Source organism: Gossypium raimondii, chromosome 9, assembly GCF_025698545.1.
Source record: "Gossypium raimondii isolate GPD5lz chromosome 9, ASM2569854v1, whole genome shotgun sequence".
Taxonomy (NCBI): domain Eukaryota; kingdom Viridiplantae; phylum Streptophyta; class Magnoliopsida; order Malvales; family Malvaceae; genus Gossypium; species Gossypium raimondii.
In genome coordinates, this window is record NC_068573.1 from 24,839,134 (window position 1) to 24,861,563 (window position 22,430).

The following is a 22,430-nucleotide window of genomic DNA, read 5'->3' on the forward strand; positions in this document are numbered from 1 at the left end:
CAACAATGTACTCCTTATGACATAGCCTAGCCTGTGCATAAAGCACTTCTATTAAGGAAGACCCATCTATCTACTGGCATTCTCACTTGCTATCTTAAGTACGAAATTTGGCTAATAGACAATAGCCCATTCTTTACAACTTGTTCTTACAGAATAGTCTCATAGGATTTTCCCCCTCAGACCATTCTATTAAGATACCCCTAAACTGGTAGTTCCTGGCAAACTATCTCTTTCCTAGGTTTCTCTTGGTGGGCTTCCACCTTGGATAGTCCTAAGTGGACTTCCCCACGTTACATAGTCTTAACAGACTTCTACTTCTTCCATTATTTTCTGAAAGACTTTCCACCCAAGTTAGTTCTTCGCAAACTACCCACTTTTCTAGCTATCTCTTTACCAAATTACTACTTAGAATTTCAAATGTGATAATCCATTCTGTAACTACTTAGCCAATGATGGTTCTACATTAGCTCTGGAAGAGTCTTATTTACAAATGCCTTAAAAGAAATACCCCTTTCACATATGTTGCGTTTAATACACTTCTACAAGTTCCTCTTACCTTTGTATTTTGGCGAGCATGCTTACGCATATTTTCAAATGTATCATATTATCTTATCAAACTACTCACCACGCGAGTCATACGATAACCTCCCTTTTAATGCCCTGACCGGCTCTTGTTCGTCGTCCTGGCGAACTCTGTCTTTGCCACGAGATGTACTTGTTCACCATTGGATCATGCCATGGCTAACTATGGACTTTTAATTCTGAAGAATCAGTAAACCCCTATCGAGGTGTTTCCTCATAGGACTTGTATACCGTTTACATGGTGTCACCTCGAAGGACTTATATACTGTCATCACGGTGTCACCTTGAAGGACTAGCCGATAACAGTTCCATGATACTGCTAAACTCCTTTGAATCTCATAACATTTCGCCCATTCCTCTATTACGCCAATTTTTCCTATCTCCATCTACTCCGTTAAAGTAATTCCCTCTGTACTACACATATAATAAACATGCATTTAACACAAGTCATTGTACTTATAACTATGACATACAACATGCCATTGATTAACACATCAATTCACAACCATTTAGCATCCAGTGAAAATACTTGTAAACGTACATATACTTACACAGTGTTATGCATGCACAACATACTCATTCACCATATTCATACACAACCTTGGATTCAAACAAACTCAGAGCGGACAAACGTATACCATACAAGCAACACAACATCATCAATCACCCAAAGATATAGAAACTCACCTTAAATCTATCGTCCTCGTCAACTTAGCTTGCCCAAATGCCAAAGCCTCAGTTATCCTAGTAGTTAACCATGACAACCATATATATTTGTTAAATCGAAGGTGTTCAAACCTTAAAAACCCAGAATCCATTATTATACAGAAAATTTTCAAGATTCCTTACTTTTCTCTTCCTCTAATTCATGAGTACGAAGAGACTTATAAGTTTACCACCTTAACGGATTCTCTACTTTCCAGTATCGAGTCTCACATTCACTGTCTCATGTAGAGCTTTCTTTAACTTTATCTTCTTTAGAGCAACCAAAGAAAATGATGCAGATGAAAAGAAAACTATAAACATAATTGAGAAGAATTCCTTTGCAAAAATGACCCTTCTCAGATATATATCCCTATTTTGCATGGTCTCCATAGTCCAAAACAACCGTCCATCATTAATCATTTTGTCTCCCATTAAGAAACTAGTCGGGTAATTTCACACTTTCTCTATTTTGCTTTCTATGTTGCGAGATCGGGCCTCTCATGTAGCAACATAGTGTCTAGTATCGACCCCGTTTATCCTACATTACTTCCTAGGGTCGTCACTCCTAGGGTTTAAGCATGCATAATTTATTATCAGTTAATTCCTATCTAGAAACCTAATCCATCTGTTAACTACTCCCACATCCAGTCATTAATCATCCTAAAGATTTAACCTCTCATAGATCTAGATGACAATACTATTAAATTTAATTTAAACATGCAAAAGAATGCAAAGAAATTAAATAAGAGAAAGGTAAGAATTTACTTAATTAATGGAATCGGATGCAGTCAGAGTTGCGTAATCTTGTAATCGTTAACTAACCTTCGATGTTTGAATAAGAACAATGAATTAAAAGTGAAAACTTTTATAGAAAATGCTTAGGTTCAAACCAAACGTAGTCGAAAAGAACAAATAATTTTTGGAAATGAAATAAAAACGTAACAAAAACTACAACTCCTAATGGCCTCCCTAAACTTAGGAATAACCTTCCTATTTATAGAGACATTTAAAAACCCTAACTAGCTTAATTGGAAGCCCTAGGCTCGAAATATATCGATTGTATGGATGAATTTAACCTTCTTTGTACTTTCTCTCCACATTTAGCCTTGTGTCGTGACGCACTATGATTGTGTCGCAACACGACATCGAAATGTTGTATTTGGTCTTACGGCTTTGTGTGTTACGTCTTGGTAACTCGTGCTTCCCTTGGATATCGTTCATAAGGCTCTTGAGTGCTAAATAATCATTTTGCAAACTCAATTAAACAAAACTACCTAAGGCCCAATTTGGCCTAGTAGGTTAGTAAACGTCAATTTATGTGTAAAAACACTTATTTTTTTACTTACGCTACTAGTGTTGAAAACAATCCCCTAAAGTACCAAAATGTACCAAACTACCACCACATTTGGTGGTAGGTCAAAAATATTTTCAAGATATTTACTTAATACAAAGATAGTAATGAATGAATATTTTATTTTTAGTTCGAAAATAACTACTACTCCCTTATTAAACATACTCATTGATAAAAAACAAAATAGAAATAATTATAAGGAATAGAAAATAAACCTCATGATTGTCTTAAGCTGTGAGAAACCCAAAATAGTCATTGATAATAAATGTCCTCTAGCCAATCAAGCTAAGGCTAGAAAATGTTGGAAGGATTTTGATGAGATAGCTCGTTGATATATGCTAGTAAGTGTGACTAAAATCTTTTTTAAGCAACTCGAGAGTTGTAAGATTGCTAAAGTGATTCTAGACATACTAGAGGACATGTTCAGAGGCCATGCTACCTTCGTTCAACAGTTAAATATAACTAGTTTAATGAATGCCCGACAAAAGCCTGACACTATGGTCAAAGACCATACGATTACTATTATGGGATACTTTATCTAGGTTGTGGATAATAAGGCCAATCTAGACCAAAACACATAAATAGATACGGTGTTCAAAAGCTTGTCTAAGGATTGTGCAGGCTTTAGGGCCGCATATAACCTTGGGAACAAGAATTTGATACTTACACAACTCATGAGGGAATTATAATCCTATGAGTTGGTGTTGAATGGAGATCAACTCGTCCAAAAAGAAAAAGCAAACTTAGTTGTTGCTCTTTCCTCTAAAGGGAAGGGAAAGCAAGCTAAAAGAAATAAGGTTAAGCTATCTTGGCCACCTCAAGTGGAAAGGAAAAGAACCAAGAAGCCTAAAGACTTATCCAAGTCTAAATGTTTCTTCTGTAGCAAGAAAAAGGCACCTCAAGGTAAATTGCAAAGAGTGGAAGGATTACCTAGCCACCAAGGGAAAATGTATGAAACTCTTTATGATAAAAGCTTGCTTAGTGAAAGATTCAATATACAACTGGGTTATTGATTTTGAAGCCACTAAACATGCGCGTGTTTCTCTACAACGGTTTGAGGAAACAAAAGATCTTAGAGATAAGAGCCTATTGTTGCGGACTAGAAATGGGACAAGTTTGGTAGATTAAGTAGTGGGAGATGTACATTTTTATTTTGATAATTTTAGGAATATTATTTTAAAATATTTTTTTCTATGTACCAAGTTTGAAATAAAACTTAATTCTATTGTATGTTTATATAAAGACGACTTGATCATGACTTTTAATAATAGTATTGCAATATTTAGAAATTATAAACTTATTTGTAATGGATGGATGTCAAATAATTTCTATTTTATTAAACCAATGATGTCCACACACTTGAAACTAAAATTTTGAATAAAAGACTCAAAACTTCTCACTCTAATGAGTTGTACCTTTGACATTTGAAATTTATCATATTAACCAAAAATGAATAATTAGGCTTGGAAAGATGTCACTTTAAGTTTACTTAAAGAAGTTGATCTTCCATAATATGAATCTTGCTTGGATAATAAGATGACTAAGTGATCTTTCAATGCAAAAGGAATTAGGGCCGTGAAACCCTTAGAACTTGTGCACACCAATGTATGTGGCCCCATGAACATCATTGTAAGAGATGGTTATGAATATTACGTAACCTTTATTTTTTATTATTTCAGATATGGGTATGTATACCTAATGTACCGCAAAAGTGAAACTTTTGATAATTCAAAGAGTTTCATGAAGAAGTGTAGAAATAATTAAGTTTACCCATAAAGGCACTTCGGTCTGATCAATGTGAGGAATATTTATCGAATGAGATATTATGGTATCTCATAGAGAATGAAATAATGTCCCAGTTAACTGCGTCGGGCACTCCACAATAAATAAAATGGCAGAGAGAAGAAATCGAACCTTGTTAGACTTAGTTCGATCAATGTTAAGGTATTCGAAGCAGCCAATTTTTTGGGGGGTATGCATTTTAAAAGACTTTCTATTTCTGAATATGTACCAACCAAGGTGGCATCTAAAACTCCATACAAATTGTGTCATAGAAGGAATTAAAATCTAAATTATTTAAGGATTTAGGGATTCCCAGCCCATGTATTAGATAAATATGCGAGGAAATTAGATTCACAGAAAAAATTGTGTATTTTTGTAGATATCCAAAAAGAAGAAAGGGTGGTTTGTTTTATAATTGACCTGTCGTAATTTGGTGTAGCAAATTAAACTAGTTTTCACTTTTGAGATGCTTGAATACAAGTATTTTTGTTATGTTTTAGTTAAGTTTTCCTAGTTTTATTTATATGCAATAAAATCTACAAATTGAGTCTTTTATTGACCTTAGGGGCTGAATGAGGCCTAAAGCAGAGCTAACGCACTTTGTAAGTGTGTAGGAGGCCTTTAAAAGGTGTACTCAACCGATACTGGTTGTTATGTCACAACAGGGGATGTTCAATGTCACAACAGGGAGAGTAGAACAGAGAAAGCTCAAGACTGCCTTCGATGTCGCGACACCATATCCCAAGAGGAGTACACCTGCTGCTATGTCGCGACCTAGCCCATGTTTTAGAATTTATTCTAGGTTGTCCTCATTGTTCTCAAAAGATCTAAATTGTGGAAAGCAGACAAACTTTATGGACTTGCGATTAATTTCAATACAATTAGGCTCTTTCATATATTTTATACTATAGATTAAATTAGAATGCTTTCTCTTCCTTCTATGGGGGATTAGCGAGTGGAGGTATGATCTATTGGCTCTTTTGTAGGGTTACTCAATGGATCAGTTGTTTGGGAAAGGAAGAATGTGAAACAAACCCTACGCCTGACAACCTCAGGAAGTCATCAATGTGGAAATTAACCCAAAATTGGTATGGCTTATTCGTGAACACCTTCACCCTAAGCCATTTTGGACTGTGAGGTTGTAAGATAAGTAGTCCTTATTGACTCGTTATGTTAGTGGAAGATCGAAAAATCCTACTAAGGTAGCGACTAGTTGATTGATAAGGAACCCAAAATGAAAGTTAGTGGGGATTACCAAAGCGAGCTAATCACCCATACTCAAGATTTGATTCATTCTCCTTTCTATCTCTTGAAGTTTATTTCTTTTATGATAAAAACCCTAAAAATCCTTTATTTTATGTTTTCATACTATAACTAATTTAAAGTACTAATTAGATCTTTTAGAGTTTACATTATAATTGATTTCGCACTCACCTCCCTTGGGTACGGTCCATGGAGTACTTGCTTAGTCCATTGTAAAACTATATTACAACTCAACCCATATACTTGCGGATACCGCCTTGTGCTTCTATATTTTATTGCAGTATTCACACTCTAGACGTTAGTACGTCCGGAGGAGGTCAATAACCCGAAAAAGCAAACAATAATAGTGTCAACTCATGCTACTTTCCTTAAGGAAAGTTACATGAATGAATTCAAACCTTAAAATAAAGAAGTACTCGATGAACTACCGATAAATATACAAAGCCCTATAGAAACTATTTCGAACCAACTTTTAATAATAAACCTACAAATGATCAGTAGCATATGGTGTTTCGTCGTAGTGGGAGGGTTTCTCACAGGCCTGAGTTCTTCTAATCTGACGAAGTGTTTTAAACATTGTGTCTACCAAACAGGAAGGTGATGTCCCACTCACCTATGATGAAGCGATGCAGAGTGTTGATTCCAAGCTTTGGGAAAGAGCTATGAAAGCTGAGATAGATTCTATGAATTGCAAAATAGTGTGGGAACTTATAGGCTTATCTGAAGGGATAAAACCCATAGGGTGTAAGTGGATTTACAATAAAAAAAGAAATGCGTATGGTAAAGTGGAAACTTACAAGGTTAGAGTTGTAGAAAAATGTTATACTTAGAAAAAAAGTTATCAATTATGAAGAAACCTTCTCTTCGATTGTCATGCTCAAGTCAATCTGTATATTATTATCCATTGTGACAGCTCTCAATTATGAGATCTGGCATATGGATGTCAAGATAGCATTCTTAAATGGCTATCTTAAAGAGAGCATTTATATAATGTGACCCTCCAGATATATAGCTAAAGAAAATGACCATAAAGTTTGCAAACTGCTTAGATCCATATATGGACTTAAGCAAGAATCCCACTCATGGAATCAAATATCTGATCAAGTGATCAAAATCTTTGAATTTAAGAAAAATGTAGATAAACCATGTGTTTATAAACATATTGGGGATGGAGAGGTGGTCTTTCTCATTCTATATGTCGATGGCATTCTACTCATTGGAAATGATGTAGGGACAATGTCATTGACTATGGTTAACTTAACAGTTTAGCATGAAGGACTTGGAATAAGCTAATTTTGTTCTAGGTATTTGAATCCTAATGGATCGAAAGAACAAAGTGATAGCATTATCATAAGCTTCATACATAGACATGGTATTGGAACGTTATGCAATAATCGATTCTAAGAAGGGAACTCAACCCTCTATATCAGGATTTCATCTTTCTTTGGAGAACCATCCTAAAACAACAGAAGAAAGAGAACATGTGAGAAAGGTTCATTATGCTTCTGTAGTAGGAAGTTTCATGTATGTTATGTTGTGCACAGGTCTAGATATTTGTTTCGCAATAGGGTTGGTAAGTCGATATCAAGCAAATCCATGTCTAAGACACTGCAAGCAATTAAGCATATACTTAAGTATTTACGAAGAATGAGGGATTATATGCTTGTGTATTCTGGAGGAGATCTTACTCATATCGGATATATTGATTCTGACTTCCAAATGTGTCAAGAGTTAAGGAAATCGACATTGAGTTGTGTTTTTGTCCAAGGTGGAGAGTACATAATGTGAAGAAGTGTCAAGCAGACTTGTATTATTGACTTCACTATGAAGGTTGAATATATGGTATGGAAAAAACTATGGCACTGTAATAGTGTGGATATAGCTAAACCCTAAAAAAACCACATGAGGACAAAACATATTGATAAAAATTATCACAAGAGAGGCAATGGCAGACAAAATCATGGATATAGTCAAAATTTGCATCAAAGGACAACCTTGCGGACCCATGTATGAAGACTATCCTAGCTAGGGATTTTGAAAAACACATTGAGAGCATTGGAATGCAGAATATGACTCATCTACTTCACTAGGGCAAGTGGGAGGTTGTTGGATCTTATGCCCTAAGTGTAGTATATTCATTTGTACACTTGTAATTTTTTCAAACAGATTGGTTAATAAAATTATTCATGAATTACATTAATATCCTTTGTATATTATCCTCTCATGATTTTTGCATGTAAAGTAAACTATAAGCAAATATTAACTCTTTGGTTGTCTACTGTTTAACTAATATTAAGCGGTATTACATGGTCAGATCGTAATACATAAAGATAGCTTATATTAGTGAACGAACCAAAACATGTCCTTAGTCTAATCGGACAAGAGCAAATTTATTGAAATGTTGTCTATCAAGTCCAATTGGGGAGATGATTTGTCTTAGGCATCAAAGCAGATTTCTCCCAGAAGATAAAAACATAGATGCGCTTGACGGTACTAATAGTACAACAGACTAGATCCAATCATATAGATCTTGAATCATTGATATATTTATTCACTTATGACATTCATAGTGTGGCATACATTAATCCTATGTAGATGGTGGACTATTGGCATTACATGATAGGTGAAAAGTAAACGTGGCCATAGGTCGTTTTTCTTTGTGATGAATGATTAATTACTATTTGATAGTAGTTAGCTTTTCATGAAAGAAGATGCAATTGTTACCATGAGATAAAATAGGATCATATTGAGAGAGATAATTTATCCCAAAGAGATTAAGGATATCTTATGAGGGTAACACACTTATGACAAGATCATTGGATGAGCACTGACTGAGTAGCTTTCGTAATGGTATGTAATTGGGGAGAGCTCAATCACGATACTATAGTGGAATGACTTTGTGAATAAATGAGTTTATAATTAATAGGTGATCAGCTGGAACTTAGTTATAAATCAATTGAGACCTAATCTGTAACACCCTCTACTCGAACCAAATCATCAGATTCAGATATCGAATGATACAACATATAAACACTTAGCAAAAATTTTACAACGGACATATAATCATTTTTCTAAAACATACTTCTTATTATTTTATTAAATGTCTTCAGAAAAAAAAGATTAAATAAAGAATACATTTAAGAAAACATTAGATTTTCAAAGCATCATGACGTTACAACTTAAAATTTTGCTAAAGACAAACTCTTCATGACATAGTGTACTAAGCACCATGCTCTTATGATACCCTCTATATGCATAATAATGCAACTTTAACTACTACCCTGGTGCAATCTTGGCTTGGTCCCTTCTATTGTACTCTATCTTAAAGCAAAACCTACAACATAAACAACACTTGTAAGTTCAATCAAACTTAGCAAGTTTTAACTCAGATCATATTGAAGCATTAGTTGTTGAATTCCATATCGTGAGGATTATGGATTTTCTCTCTGTCTTTGGTAGATACTTCCTTAATATTGGGCATATACATATGTGCTGCCTTTCATACTCAACCATCCTACACATAGTTCACTCATTGAGCAAATTCTAGACTTCAACACTCAAAACATATCTCATTCGTTTTCGGAAAAAGAATACACTTCTTAGAAGGATATCCATACATAACCTACCTTCGACGGATTCTCATTCAGTCGGATGTTGAATTCCTCCCCCAAGATAAGGTATCCATAGATACTATTCTTAGCAAATTCTTATATTAACTGATCTTTTAAGATAAACTTTCTACAAATCCTACATTTGGCGGATTCTTATACTGAATTGATAGCTATCATATTACCAGTCAGATTATGTCTTAAATCAACCCAGATCACAATTTATTCTGATGGATAAAATCTTCTAAGTCATCCTGTGGAATCTCAGATAACCATGTTATATATCAAGAGAACACTCTGATTCGATAGACAACTTATACTTTAGATAACCTTTTTATATACAACGTAAAACACTTAGACTTGGCGAATACCAGATAATTCAAATTACTTCCTTTCATAGCGTAAACAAATTTAGATCTGACACACTCTTAAACTACTCATAATTAAAAAGACACCAAATTACTTGTATTGACAGACTACTATAGCAGATTCACCCTTCATAAACACTATTGAGTACTCTTTCAGGAGATGCCTTTAAGTCATATTCAATTTCATCATAAATCTACCCAAACAGAGATGTTCTCAAACTTATCCAAATCTCTACCACATAGTTATCTAGTCAAGAAGTCTCTAAACTTACCCTAATTTCACCATAAAATAATTATCTAGATCTCGCCTCAAGGGCGCTATAAAATATGCCACACAGGCATTACAAAATATGCCACACAAGCATCACAAAATACGTCACAAAGGCTTTATAGAACACACTACAAAGGCTTTACAGAAAATGCCACAATTGCTTTAGAGAATGTTATGTGTTTACTGTCCCAGTGGACTATCTCAAAGGGTGTCATGGGTTTTTCCCTCATGGTCTTGTATATAATTTCATGCCCACTCTTATAGTCTGGTTTACATCTTATAGGAGGCAACACCATGAGTATTCTCATTGTCATATGATGTCATGGGTCTCTACCACGTGGTCTTACATATATTTTCATATCGTGATCTGCCAGTCCAGTTAACAATGTACCTGCCCTACTAGAGGAATCACAAACGGTTGTGTTGCTCATTTAACACATAACACACTTACCTAGATTCATGCACATGCTCCTAACAATTCCATACTCTTCCATACCTGATTTCACATGCGTACATACCATACATTATCTTATTCATGCAGCAACTCATATACCTCATTTGTTATCATACAGTAACCTTACGATACATCATACACACATAAACTCATTAGTTATCAGAGTAGACATCAACATATGAATTAATCATATATAAGTTAACATCCATGAGCCAGGTTAGAGACTCACCTAAAACTCACATTTACTGTAGCTCAGAGTTCCAAATCTGATTATCTTCCACGAACTAGCAACAACTACTTAAAAGAACATGGGAATACCAGTAAAACCTTGTTTACAGATAGTTTACCAGTATATCAATTACATACAACCCCACTTTTAGGCCTCCTTTTCACTCATTACTGTATTTATGCTTCTTAACATCCTTAGTATTTCAGAATCATAACATGCAGAGCTATCAGACTTAATAAGAGGTTGAAACATCCACCGATTATCCCAAAAACCTTAGCTTCTAGTTTAACGAAGAAGAAAAGAATATTTTAGGTTTAAGAAGAAGAACCAGAGTGTGGAATAGAAGGAAGAGAATCCATCTGGATGTTCCATTCATACCATATATATACTTAGTTCCTCTTAGTGGATCATGACAAGTGTTGACTGTATATAAAAATTGTCCTTTAAATGCCTTACAAAATTTGGTAGAAATATGAAAGAGAATCCAATGCAGATGTTGTTCGAGTAGTCAATCCATTCAATTGACTCCTAGCCAATCACATTACAGAACCCACCTTGCACAACATTCGAGCAAATCAGGCGTACTATACCCTTGATGGTAATTCTCATAAGGTGTGCTCTTAAAGATAATTAAGTCTTCTACAGTTTCCTCATACACTTGATAAGTTCTCGATATACAAAACTCTGGGGTGTATCCCTTCTTAAGCACACACTCCCATGGGCGCACTCTTTCATTTCGAAGAAACATCCCGAGATGAAATCCTCGAGTTCTACACGGGTGGGTCAATTATGCGCTAGGATTTTAACTTGCCAAAATTCTGAAAAGTGGTGGACTATACTACAATAGCGCGTCCAAACAGGGAACCTTTACGTCTATTCACCTTCTACTCTGATCTGCCAAATTTGGGGTGTGACATAATCACATATGTCCAATTTGTCACTTTGCTAGTTTGTTTAAGCTAGAAATTAATTGTATGATGAATCAAATGAACAAAAATGGATAGAAATGATAAAGTTAGAGAAATGGATTACATTCAGAAATGAATGTGGTTTCTCACTTTTTTCAAATTATTATTTAATTAAATAATTGATGTTCGAAAATGGAATTAAGTTAATTGGTCATTATGAAATCCATTGAATGTAGAAACTAAATATATTTTCTCATAAAAATTCTTTTATGGTAAAGTTGTCATGATTTTAACGAATTAGATTTGAGTTGAGAATATTTTTAATTGGGAAAATTAATTTGATAAATAATGCATATTTTGTGAAATAGAAAAACATGTACTGGATTGGATTATATTATTAAGTGCTCGGTTAAAAGGTCAGGAAGTAGATATAATTGTACCCAATATAGGATAGGCCCGAATCTCAATCATAATACATATGAGCAGGGGAAGAACACCTTATTAGCTCCACTCTCTCCTAGTTCAACTAGGGGAATGGCTTTTCTATTAAATAGGCATTAAATTCATTATATTAATTCAAATAGGTTTTCACTACCTCTCTCTATAAATAGATGGGACCATTATGGCTAAAAATACAATAAGTTATATACAACTTTGAGATATTGTTATTCTGCCCGAAATTAGTGAGAACTTATTTCTAAAAGTAAGAAAATTATTTTTCAGGAATAACAATTCTACCGGTTTCTATAAGAGATATTTACTTTCCTACTAAAAGTAAGAAAATTATTCTTATTTTATGCTTGATTTGTAATTGCTCGAGCCCGCACTTGAAGCTGTTTGTGGCATAAGAATAGCGGAGAAAATCGTTCAGTTGAAAGCTGATAACATCTAGGATCTATCTTGTTCAAAGCACATGTATTATTTCAGGGGAAAATTTTATTTCTATAAATATCACAAAAAGGATTGGTTTTCAAACTTTTTATTTTTTCACTGTGCAAGAAAACCGTTTTCAAACCGAAATTTTTCAAACAAATATATCATATCATACGAGAGGCGATGATAGACGAAAGATGGATGTACTCAAAATCATATTGGAAGACTATATGAGTCTAGTGCCCTTAGTTTTGTGATATCACCAAATGTATTTGTAACTTTTCAAACATACTAGTTTAATAAAATATCATCATTTACATTAATATCCTATTTATTATTTTCTCAACAATTTTTGCATGCAAAGCAAAATATAAGCAAATATTAACTCACGAATTATCTAACGTTTAACTAATATTAAGTTGCATTAAATGGTTGGATCATAATGCGATAAGACAACTTATATTAGTAGATAATCTAAATGGTCCATAGTCTAATCAAAATTGAGCAAGTTGATTAAAGGACTATTATGTCATCTATCAAGTTCAATTAGGAGATACTTTATCTTGGTTACTGGAGTGGATGACTCTCTATAGATATAGATATAGATGTGATTGTTTAGACTAACAACACATAGTATAGGATCCAAGTAGAATAAATCCTAGATTCAATTATAGATTTATTAACTTATGACATTCATAATGTTGCTTAATTTAATTCTAAATAAGTCTGAGTTTAATTAGTGATAGAGCCAAAATTTGGTACATTGGGTATATTACTTTTGCATAACATAGCTTCACTTGTAATAGTGGAATTCAAAGCCCAATAAAGGAAAAATGATATCCTCTCATCTCATATTACATGATAGATTTAAAAGTAATGTTGTAATGGGTCATTAGTCTAAGAAGAATAATTTAATCATTATTTGTTAGTAATTATTTTTTTCATGAAGGAATATGTAATGGTTACCATGAGATAAGATAGGATCATACTGAGTGAACAAATTTAACTCAAAGATATTAATGATATCTTATGAGGGTAACACATATGACAAGGTCATTGAATGAGCATTTGATTAGTTGCTTTCATAATGGTATATAACAAGGGAGAGCTCAGTCATGATACTTTAGTGGAATGACCCCATGACTAAATAATATTGTAATTAATAGACGAAAAGTCGAAACTTAATTACAAATTATTTTAGCCCTTATTATATATGTGTAATTGGTTCCTCCTCTAGCTTAGTACAATTTTGAACGGTTTGTAGTTGAATTAATATGATGAATGACTGAAAATGATTAATTACATAAATAGATGCATGTATCTCTATCCTCGGTGAATCCATTTTCTCACCATACGAGATTACTTATAAATTAAAAAATCTCTTCAAATTATTATTTAATTGGTTGTAATTAAATAATTGAAGTTCGAAATGGGAATTAAATTAATTAGCCATCACATTTTAGTGAACAAGATAATTAAATTCATTTATTTATAGGTTCTAGTGCGGTAAAGTCGTCATGACTTTAACGAAATTAAAATTAAGTTGAGGAAATAATTTAATTAGGAAACTAGTTAAAATTTATTTAACTAATTAACTTTTTTTGGAATAGAAAAAATTTATTAGGTTGGTAAAATTATATAAGTTGGTTTAAGGACCAGATAATACATATAATTGTACTCAACACAAGAGACATGTTTGAATGCTTATTTGACTACAAGTGAGCGGCAACACTTGACAACCTTGGTCCAAGGGAATAGATCTCGCCGCCCTAGGAAATATTTGTATTTTTATTTTAAAATAATATTATTTATTTAACCATTGTTTAACTGAGACTCTTGTGATTTTCTCTATAAATAGAGAGCATTGGCTAGGTCAAACACACCCAACTTAAGCGTCGATTCTCTACAAAAATCTAGTGATTTATTTTCCTAAATAAATTCTATATTTTGAGCAACTTCATCATTTTTCTTATTTAGCCTTTGAGAGCATTAATATTCCTACTGAATATTAATAAAGTTTTCATTATGTGCAATCGGTTTGTAAAATTAGAGCCCACACTCTAAGCAGACTGATGTATGAGAATAGCGGAGAAGATTATTTTGGTTGAAAGCCTAGAAACAAATAGACCACTTAAATCAAAGCATAGGTACTAATTTGGGGTTTATTTCTATAAATAACACAACCACTCTATTTCAGAAATTATTAAATTTTCACCATGCAACAAAACGATTTCTAAACTAAATTTTTATAACAATTTGAGTGTATGTGATAAGGCTGTTGGTGATGAAAAAGGACTTCGTAATCATGTGGAAGTTTGATTATGCACTAAGGATCATTTCAAAGATTGAAAATGTAAGGAAGCTTTATGGTAAATGGGAAGTGGAGTTGAAAGGGAGTGGTAAGCAAAAAGTTTACTAGCCTGATGTTGAAAACCAATCAAGAGAAAGCTATACAATTATGTTGCAACAATAGTATTGTACTTTTACGAAATGGAATGCTAGTGGGATTCCTTGTCAACATGCCATCACTACTATTATCTGTGATGCCAAGGATCCTCTTGTTTTCTTGTCTTCTTGGTTTAATGAAGAGACATACTTGGCCGTTTATCGGTACATGTGGAATCCTTTAAAAAGGCACATGTTTTGGCTAAGAAGCACAAGACCTTAATGTTTACCTCCTCTTGAGAAAAGAATGCATGTCGCCTAAAAAAAGGTGAAGTGACTCAAAAGCAAGAATAGAAGCAGTCTACCAATTTTTGGTAGGCGTATGACATGTGGTTTTTGTCATTAAGAGGGGCACAACAAGATAGGTTGTCTAAAAAGATATAAAGATGTAAATTTAGATATTTAAATATATGTTTGATGTTTCCACCATAATGTAATATAGATTGCATTATACTTGTGTTTTAAGTTAATTTTATAGGTGTCTTCTTTTGCTACTACCAATGCACCAAAAGCCAAAAAAAAGATTGTGAACCGCTAATTATATCTACATCTCAATTTTTGGGAAGCTAAACTTCATGTATGCTATCATTCAATTTTGTGCCAACAACTAACAAGTTTGTGTTTTAACATTCTCAATATCAAAGTTAGGTATCAAGAACACATATAGAACTTGATATTGGAATCACAATACTAAATGTAAGTAATTTTAAACTGCTAAAATCAAGTTTTTACTATAAAATGTTGTTTAGTATTTATTTTGGAAAATTCTATTATTTTGGACTTTTAAATGTTTTTGGGGATATTACATGCATAATTTTATTATTAAAAGTTACAAACTGTTTATTTCGAATAATATTGTTTTATGTGTTGGATATTATAATTTGTAACATTCTAGAATATATTTGCTCATTACTTACAAGTATCTAGTTTAATGAATGTATTTAGAGTAGATGTATCTAGCAGTAATGCATGTACTTAACTAGGATACATGAATGGGCTAGAACCAATAGTCACTTACAACTACTATATAAATGGTTGTATGTGATAAAGCATGGTAAGAGAGAGTGAAAGAAGACAAACTTAAATACAAAGTGAGTTGATTTCTTTCCTAAAAGCTATTACTCTTCCACCTCCTTCCAACAAAGTGGTATCAAGAGCTTGGTTCGATAGAAAAAGAAGATGGCCAACACTGGAATGTTACCATTTCAATTTCCTCGTCTTACAAAAGATAACTATGAAATTTGGTGCCTCTATATGAAGGCTCTACTTGGCTCACAAGATTTTTAAGAGATCACATAAAATGGTTATGATTTTCCTCAAAACGAGGCATCTTTGACACAATAAGATAGGGATGTCTTGGCGAGGAGAAGGAAAAAGGATCAACAAGTCCTTACCTTCATCCATCAATGTTTGCATGAATTGATTTTTGTGAAAGTAGTTAATGCTAACACTGCAAAGGAAGCATGGTAGATTTTTCAAATTTCTCTCCAAGAAGTTGACAAAGTGAAGAAGGTTCAACTCCAAACATTACAATGTGAGTTTGAAGATTTGAGAATGAAAGTATCCGAGTCAATTTTGGACTATTCTTCAAAGGTGTTGGCTATTGTTAATCAAATAAGGAGATATGGAGATACCTTAAAAGACGTTCTCATTATTGAAAAGATCTTTCATTCTTTGGTTCCAAAGTTTGATTATGTGGTTTGTGTCATTGAGTCAAAATATTTACTCTATGACTATTAAACAAGTAATAGGTGAGTTATAAGCACAAGAAGACAAATTCAAAAGGAGACAAGACGAGTCCTTAGAACAAGCTTTTAAAGCCAATGTGTCTTTGAAAGATTGCTGATAAGAAAAGAACCAAAGTGGTCGAGGCTGTGGGCATGGACAACGACGAGGTTATGGTCAAGGAAGACATAGAAGAGGTGATCGTAAAAATAACAACAACAATAATAGGAGCCCATCAACTAGAAATCGTAGAAGAGCGGGGGGAAGAAGAAGAGGTAATTATCAAAGATCGAATAAAATGAGATATGACAAGTCTAGTGTTGAATGTTAAAATTGTCATAAATTTGGTCATTTTTCTTGGGAATGCCAAAATGATTCTAACGAAAATGAAGAAAAGGTTAATCTCATTAAAGATCAGTAAGATGTGGAAGAGCCAACTTTATTGCTAGCACTCAAGAATAAAGAAAGCAATGATGCAAGCATCTGGTATCTAGACAATAGAGTAAGCAATCATATGTGTAGATACAAAGAAGCCTTTGTGAAGCTTGATGAAAAAGCTAAAGGCAATGTTTCATTTGGAAACTCTTCGAAAGTCTAAATCCAAGGGAAATGTACCATTCTAATTTCTCTAAAGGATGGTGGTCATAGCCTTTTTGTCTATGTTTACTATATTCCCAAGTTAAAAAATAATATTTTAAGTTTGGGACAACTCCTTGAAAAGGGTTATGAAATCCACATGAAAGATTATTTCCTTTGGCTAAAAGATCAACATGTCAACTTGGTTGCTAATGTAACATCTCGTGTGGCGAAATCCTACTGCTTGAGTATTGTTTATCAAAGTATGGTGTTTAGAGAAAGTTATGAGTGGGTAAGGTATTAATTGTGACTAAGTATGTAAGTTTGTGAGTGTGCCTTTGGGCGAAGTTTGTGCGGGGCGAGCTTGGTGGTTTGGCGGACTCCCCTATAAAAGTATACGCCACCCTAATTGTTAAACAATTATGTTAACTCTTTAATTGAAGAACTATTTATTATTTTATTATTACATTAATACTCCTGTTGAACAATCTAGTTAGACAAATGAGAATTGGTTAGAATAGAACTACTTTATTGTAGTCGATAAGACTCACATTTATGAGGAGAGAGAAACTACTTAGTCATAGAAATTGAGAGAGTTTAGTGGGATAATTAGACTTATCCACTAAACCCAACTTCTGTGGATAATAAGACTCACATTTATGAGGAGAGAGAAAGTACTTAGTCACAATTATGCTTGAGTACTTTTTCTCTTGCATATATATTTTCTTCTCAAATTTTTCTCTACACATTTCTTTCAAAAAAACCTTAGACTAGAAGTCTGCTCGAAGATTTGGGTTCGCTCTATTTAGCCAACTTCTTCATTTTTTAGCACCTAGTAAATATCGATAAACTTTGGTTATTTTCATGGTTATTTACGTGACCTTTAAGTTGTATACTTTAGCGTCAATTTTGAGTCTAAGGAAGTAAACTTCGTGAATATGGGTTTTGTAATGATGTTACTTACAAGTTTGTTTAGTTTTTTGGTATAAAATCTAATAATTTTAACTATTTATATTATAGCTCAAGACACTCTTGAAGGTTCTTATGATAAGGGCAAGAGTCCTGTTGTTTGAACTTGTTGCACTTTCTAGCGAGTTCCTTCTTACTACATGTGTGTGTAATGTCTTTTTTTTTGTTTCATTTAAGGTAAGTTTACATATTCTGTGAAGATAAAATATTTATGTACGAATGATGGATGTCTGTCGTTATTAGTCTAGTTTGGTTTGTCCGTGATAAAGATGTAAGAACCTTTATTCATGTTTAAGCCACTACTCCTTGCTTCTAAAATGAGCAATGTGATCTGAAACATGGAAATGAATTCATGGTGTTACCTTCAATGAAATAAGCATTGAACTGGAAAATCGCAATACATGAAAATGGTCATGTAACCTCTTGTAGGGCAAGTGTTATTGCAAACTAGATTGCCAAATCATGACAAAGGAAAATGAATGAACGATTGATATCACTCTGAATTTGAACTAGGGTTTGTGTCTAACACGAAAAAGGTGGTTTGTATGATTGCATGGGCGTAGTGTGCATGCCAAAGTAATAGTGTTCGGCGTATAGTCTATCTGTGTTTAGTATTCACCAACTGGCGAACTGTGTGGTTGTGCTGAGTTGGAAAGTTTTACTTGCATTATATGTGACTATTGTAATGTTTTCCTTTGGAACTCACTAAGTTCTTTGAACTTACTTAGTTACCTTTCCTTCTCAGGCCTGCTGATGAAGTAAAGAAATCTCTAAAGACTACGCCAGAGGACTACCGTTGCCGTGAGACTTCGTATATTTTGTATTATGCATGGTATGGGGGTGTTGTTAAAAAATTTACATTTTGAAGAATGTATTTTGTATCTAAACTCATGATCATGAACATATGGTTCTAATGAAATTTCAATGAAGTATTTATGGATTTCAAAGGGTATTATCTTATTTAATCTTGAATGATAAATACTTTATATTTTAAACTAATTTAAACTATAGTTTAAATTGGTTTACGCTAGATATGATTTTAAAGATAATTATTTTAAGGCAGTGACACATCATTGTTGGATCCTCCTTAAGGATCAGGTTTGAAGTGTTACAGCTAAAGTATTTTTGTCGAATAATAGAATGTTTATGTTGAATCTCAAGACAATTGAAGAAAAGTGACTGAAGGCTAGTGTGAACGATGAAGCATAGTGTTAGGACATGAGATTTGGCCACTTGAATTATAGAGCATTCAAAGTTCTCGAAGAAAAGAAGATGGTTAAAGGAATTTCAACCATTAGCCATCCTAATCAATTGTGTGAGGCATGTCTCCTAGGCAAGCATGCAACATCAAGCTTTCCAAAAAAAAGCAACATCAAGAGCATCCGAGCCTCTTCAACTTGTTCATACCGATGTGTGTGGACAAATCAATTTGCCATCATTTGGTAAAAGTAAATACTTCTTATTTTTTTATTGATGATTATAGTAGAAAGACTTTGGGTTTACTTCTTGAAGCAAAAATTTAAAGTCTTTTTTGCATTTAAAATTTCAAAGCACTTGTTTAAAATGAGAGTATCTATGAGATAAAATCTTTAATGTTTGATAAAGGAGACGAATTAACTTTCAATGAATTCAATGAATTTTGTAAACTACATGGAATTCGTCATCTTTAACGGTGCCTAGATCGTCACAACAAAATGGTGTAGCGGAAAGAAAAAATAGAAATATTCTTAACATGGCTAGATGTATATTGAAGGTAAAGAATATGCCCAAGAAATTTTGGGCTGAAGTTGTATCTTGTGCAGTTTACTTGTCCAATCGCTCGCCAACAAAGAACTTGAATGGTCTAACACCTCAACAAGCACGGAGTGTAAGAAAGCCAAGTGTTAGACATCTACGGGTGTTTGGTAGCATTGTCGATGCACATGTATCCAACCAAGGTAGATCGAAGTTTAAAATATGTTATCCTTGGCTATAACTCAAACTCCAAATGCTACAAATTGTACAACACAAGTAATGGAAGGATTATTATAAGTCGAGATGTTGTATTCAATGAACAAGCAAGTTGGAATTTAGAGGCACAAGAAGAACAATCTTATGATTTCTTTCCTTATTTCGAGGAAGAACAAGACACTGTGGCACTGGTGCAAGACGTGACTCTTCCATCTTCACCTACTCCAATCCATGAAGTAACTTTGAAAGAAAGCTCAAGTTAAAGACCTCAAAAAATGAGAAGTATCTATGACTTGTATGATGCTAATAAAGCTATTAATGACTTGTTTTGTCTATTTGTAGATAGTGATCCGCTTAACTTCGATGATATTGTGAAAGACGAAATATGGAGACTAACCATGGTTGAAGAAATAAAATCCATTGAGAAAAACAACACTTGAGAGTTATCTGAACTTTCAAAAGGCCATGAAGCTATCGAGGTCAAATGGATTTTCAAGAAAAAGAAGAATACAAGTGAAGTGGTAAGGTAAAAAGCAAGGCTTGTTGTTAAAGGCTACAAGCAAAAGCATGGGATCGATTATGATGAAGTCTTTGCATTCGTTACCCGAATTGAAACAATTCATTTGCTTATTTCCTTTGCAACTTAAATGAAGTTGAAAATACACCAACTAGATGTGAAAATCGATATTTCTTAATGGTTTCTTGGAAGAGGAGGTTTACATTGAGCAACCGATGGGATACAATGTCCAAGGATAATAAGATAAATGCCTAAGGTTGAAAAAGGCACTATATGGGTTAAAACAAGCACCCTGTGCATGGTATACCCGTATCGACAAGTATTTTCGAGACAATGGATTTGTTCGTTGCCTTCATGAACATGCACTCTATATCAAGATAAATGGTGGTAGAGATATCTTGATAGTTTGTCTTTATGTGGATAATTTGATCTTTATAGGAGACAATTTGAATTTAATTGAAGAATTCAATAAGCACATGTCACTTGATTTTGAGATGACTAATGTGGGGCTCATGTCTTATTGTTTGGGACTAGAAGTGAAACAAACGGATGATGGCATATTCATCTCGCAAGAAAGTTATGCAAAACATGTGTTAAAGAAATTCAAAAAGCTTGATAGCAATCCTGTTGAAACTCCAATAGAGTGTGAAGTGAAATTGTCAAAGTTTGATGACGGAATAAAGAAAGATTCAACTCTTTTCAAAAGTCTTGTTGGAAGTTTGAGATACTTGACATGTACAAGGCCTGATATCCTATTTGTAGTTGGTGTAATGAGCCGCTACATGGAAGCTCCTACGTCAACTCACAGGAAGATTGCTAAAAGGATTCTTCGTTACCTAAAAGGTACGACTGGATTTGGGTTATTCTACTCATCTTCTCATGACTTTCAACTCACATGATTTTTTTATAGTGGTTTTGTTGGTGACATTGATAATAGAAAAAGCACCACTGCGTTTGTGTTTTTCTTGAGAGATTGTTGCATCTCTTAGAGTTCTAAGAAATAACCCATTGTGACACTTTCAACTTGTGAGGCTGAATATGTGGCAACAACTTCTTGTACTTGTCATGCTATCTGAATTAGAGGATTGTTGAAAGAACTTCACTTGCCACAAGAAAGAGCAACCAAAATTTTCATTCATAACAAGTTTGCACAAGCACTTGTGAAAAATCTTGTGTTCCATGATCAAAGCAAACATATAGACACAAGATATCATTGTATCAGGAAGCATATTGCCAAGAAGGAAGTGGAGCTTAAGTTTGTGAAGACTCAAGATCAAGTGGCGGATATTTTTACAAAACCTTTCAAGGTTGGAAAACTTGGCGTAATAAAAAAAAGTTCAAATTAAGGGGAAATGTTGAATATTATAATTTGTAACATTCTAGAATATACTTGCTCATTACTTACATGTATCTAGTTTAATGAATATATTTAGAGTAGATGTATCTAGTAGTTATGCATATACTTAACTAGGATACATGAATTCGTTGAAACCAATAGTTACTTACAACTACTATATAAATAGTTGTATGTGATAAAGCATGGTAAGAGAGAGTGAAAGAAGACAAAGTTTAATATATACAAAGTGAGTTCATTTCTTCCCTAAAAGCTATTACTTTCCACCTCCTTCCAATAGTATGTGATGTCTATTTTGGGACTTTTAATTGCTATTTTAAGTTGTTACATGTAGTGTTTTCCTGTTAAATATTGGTTAGTAGATATTTTGGAATAGTGTGGTAGTATGTTCTATATGTTTTGGGCTTCTAATGTTGTTGGGGAATTTTTATTATTGTTTGTGGTTTAGCATGTAGTTTCTTGTTGTTAAGTGTTGCTTAGTATTTAGTTTTGAACAATAT

General features: G+C 33.5%; 1 protein-coding gene across 1 annotated transcript; it reads left to right on the top strand.

The window, feature by feature from the left end:
- Positions 1–21,052: 21,052 nt before the first annotated feature.
- Positions 21,053–21,475, top strand: LOC128032579 (uncharacterized mitochondrial protein AtMg00810-like). Its single transcript, XM_052621200.1, has one exon. The coding sequence runs from the start codon at positions 21,053–21,055 to the stop codon at positions 21,473–21,475; it is 423 nt and encodes a 140-aa protein (XP_052477160.1).
- The last annotated feature ends 955 nt before the right edge of the window (positions 21,476–22,430 follow it).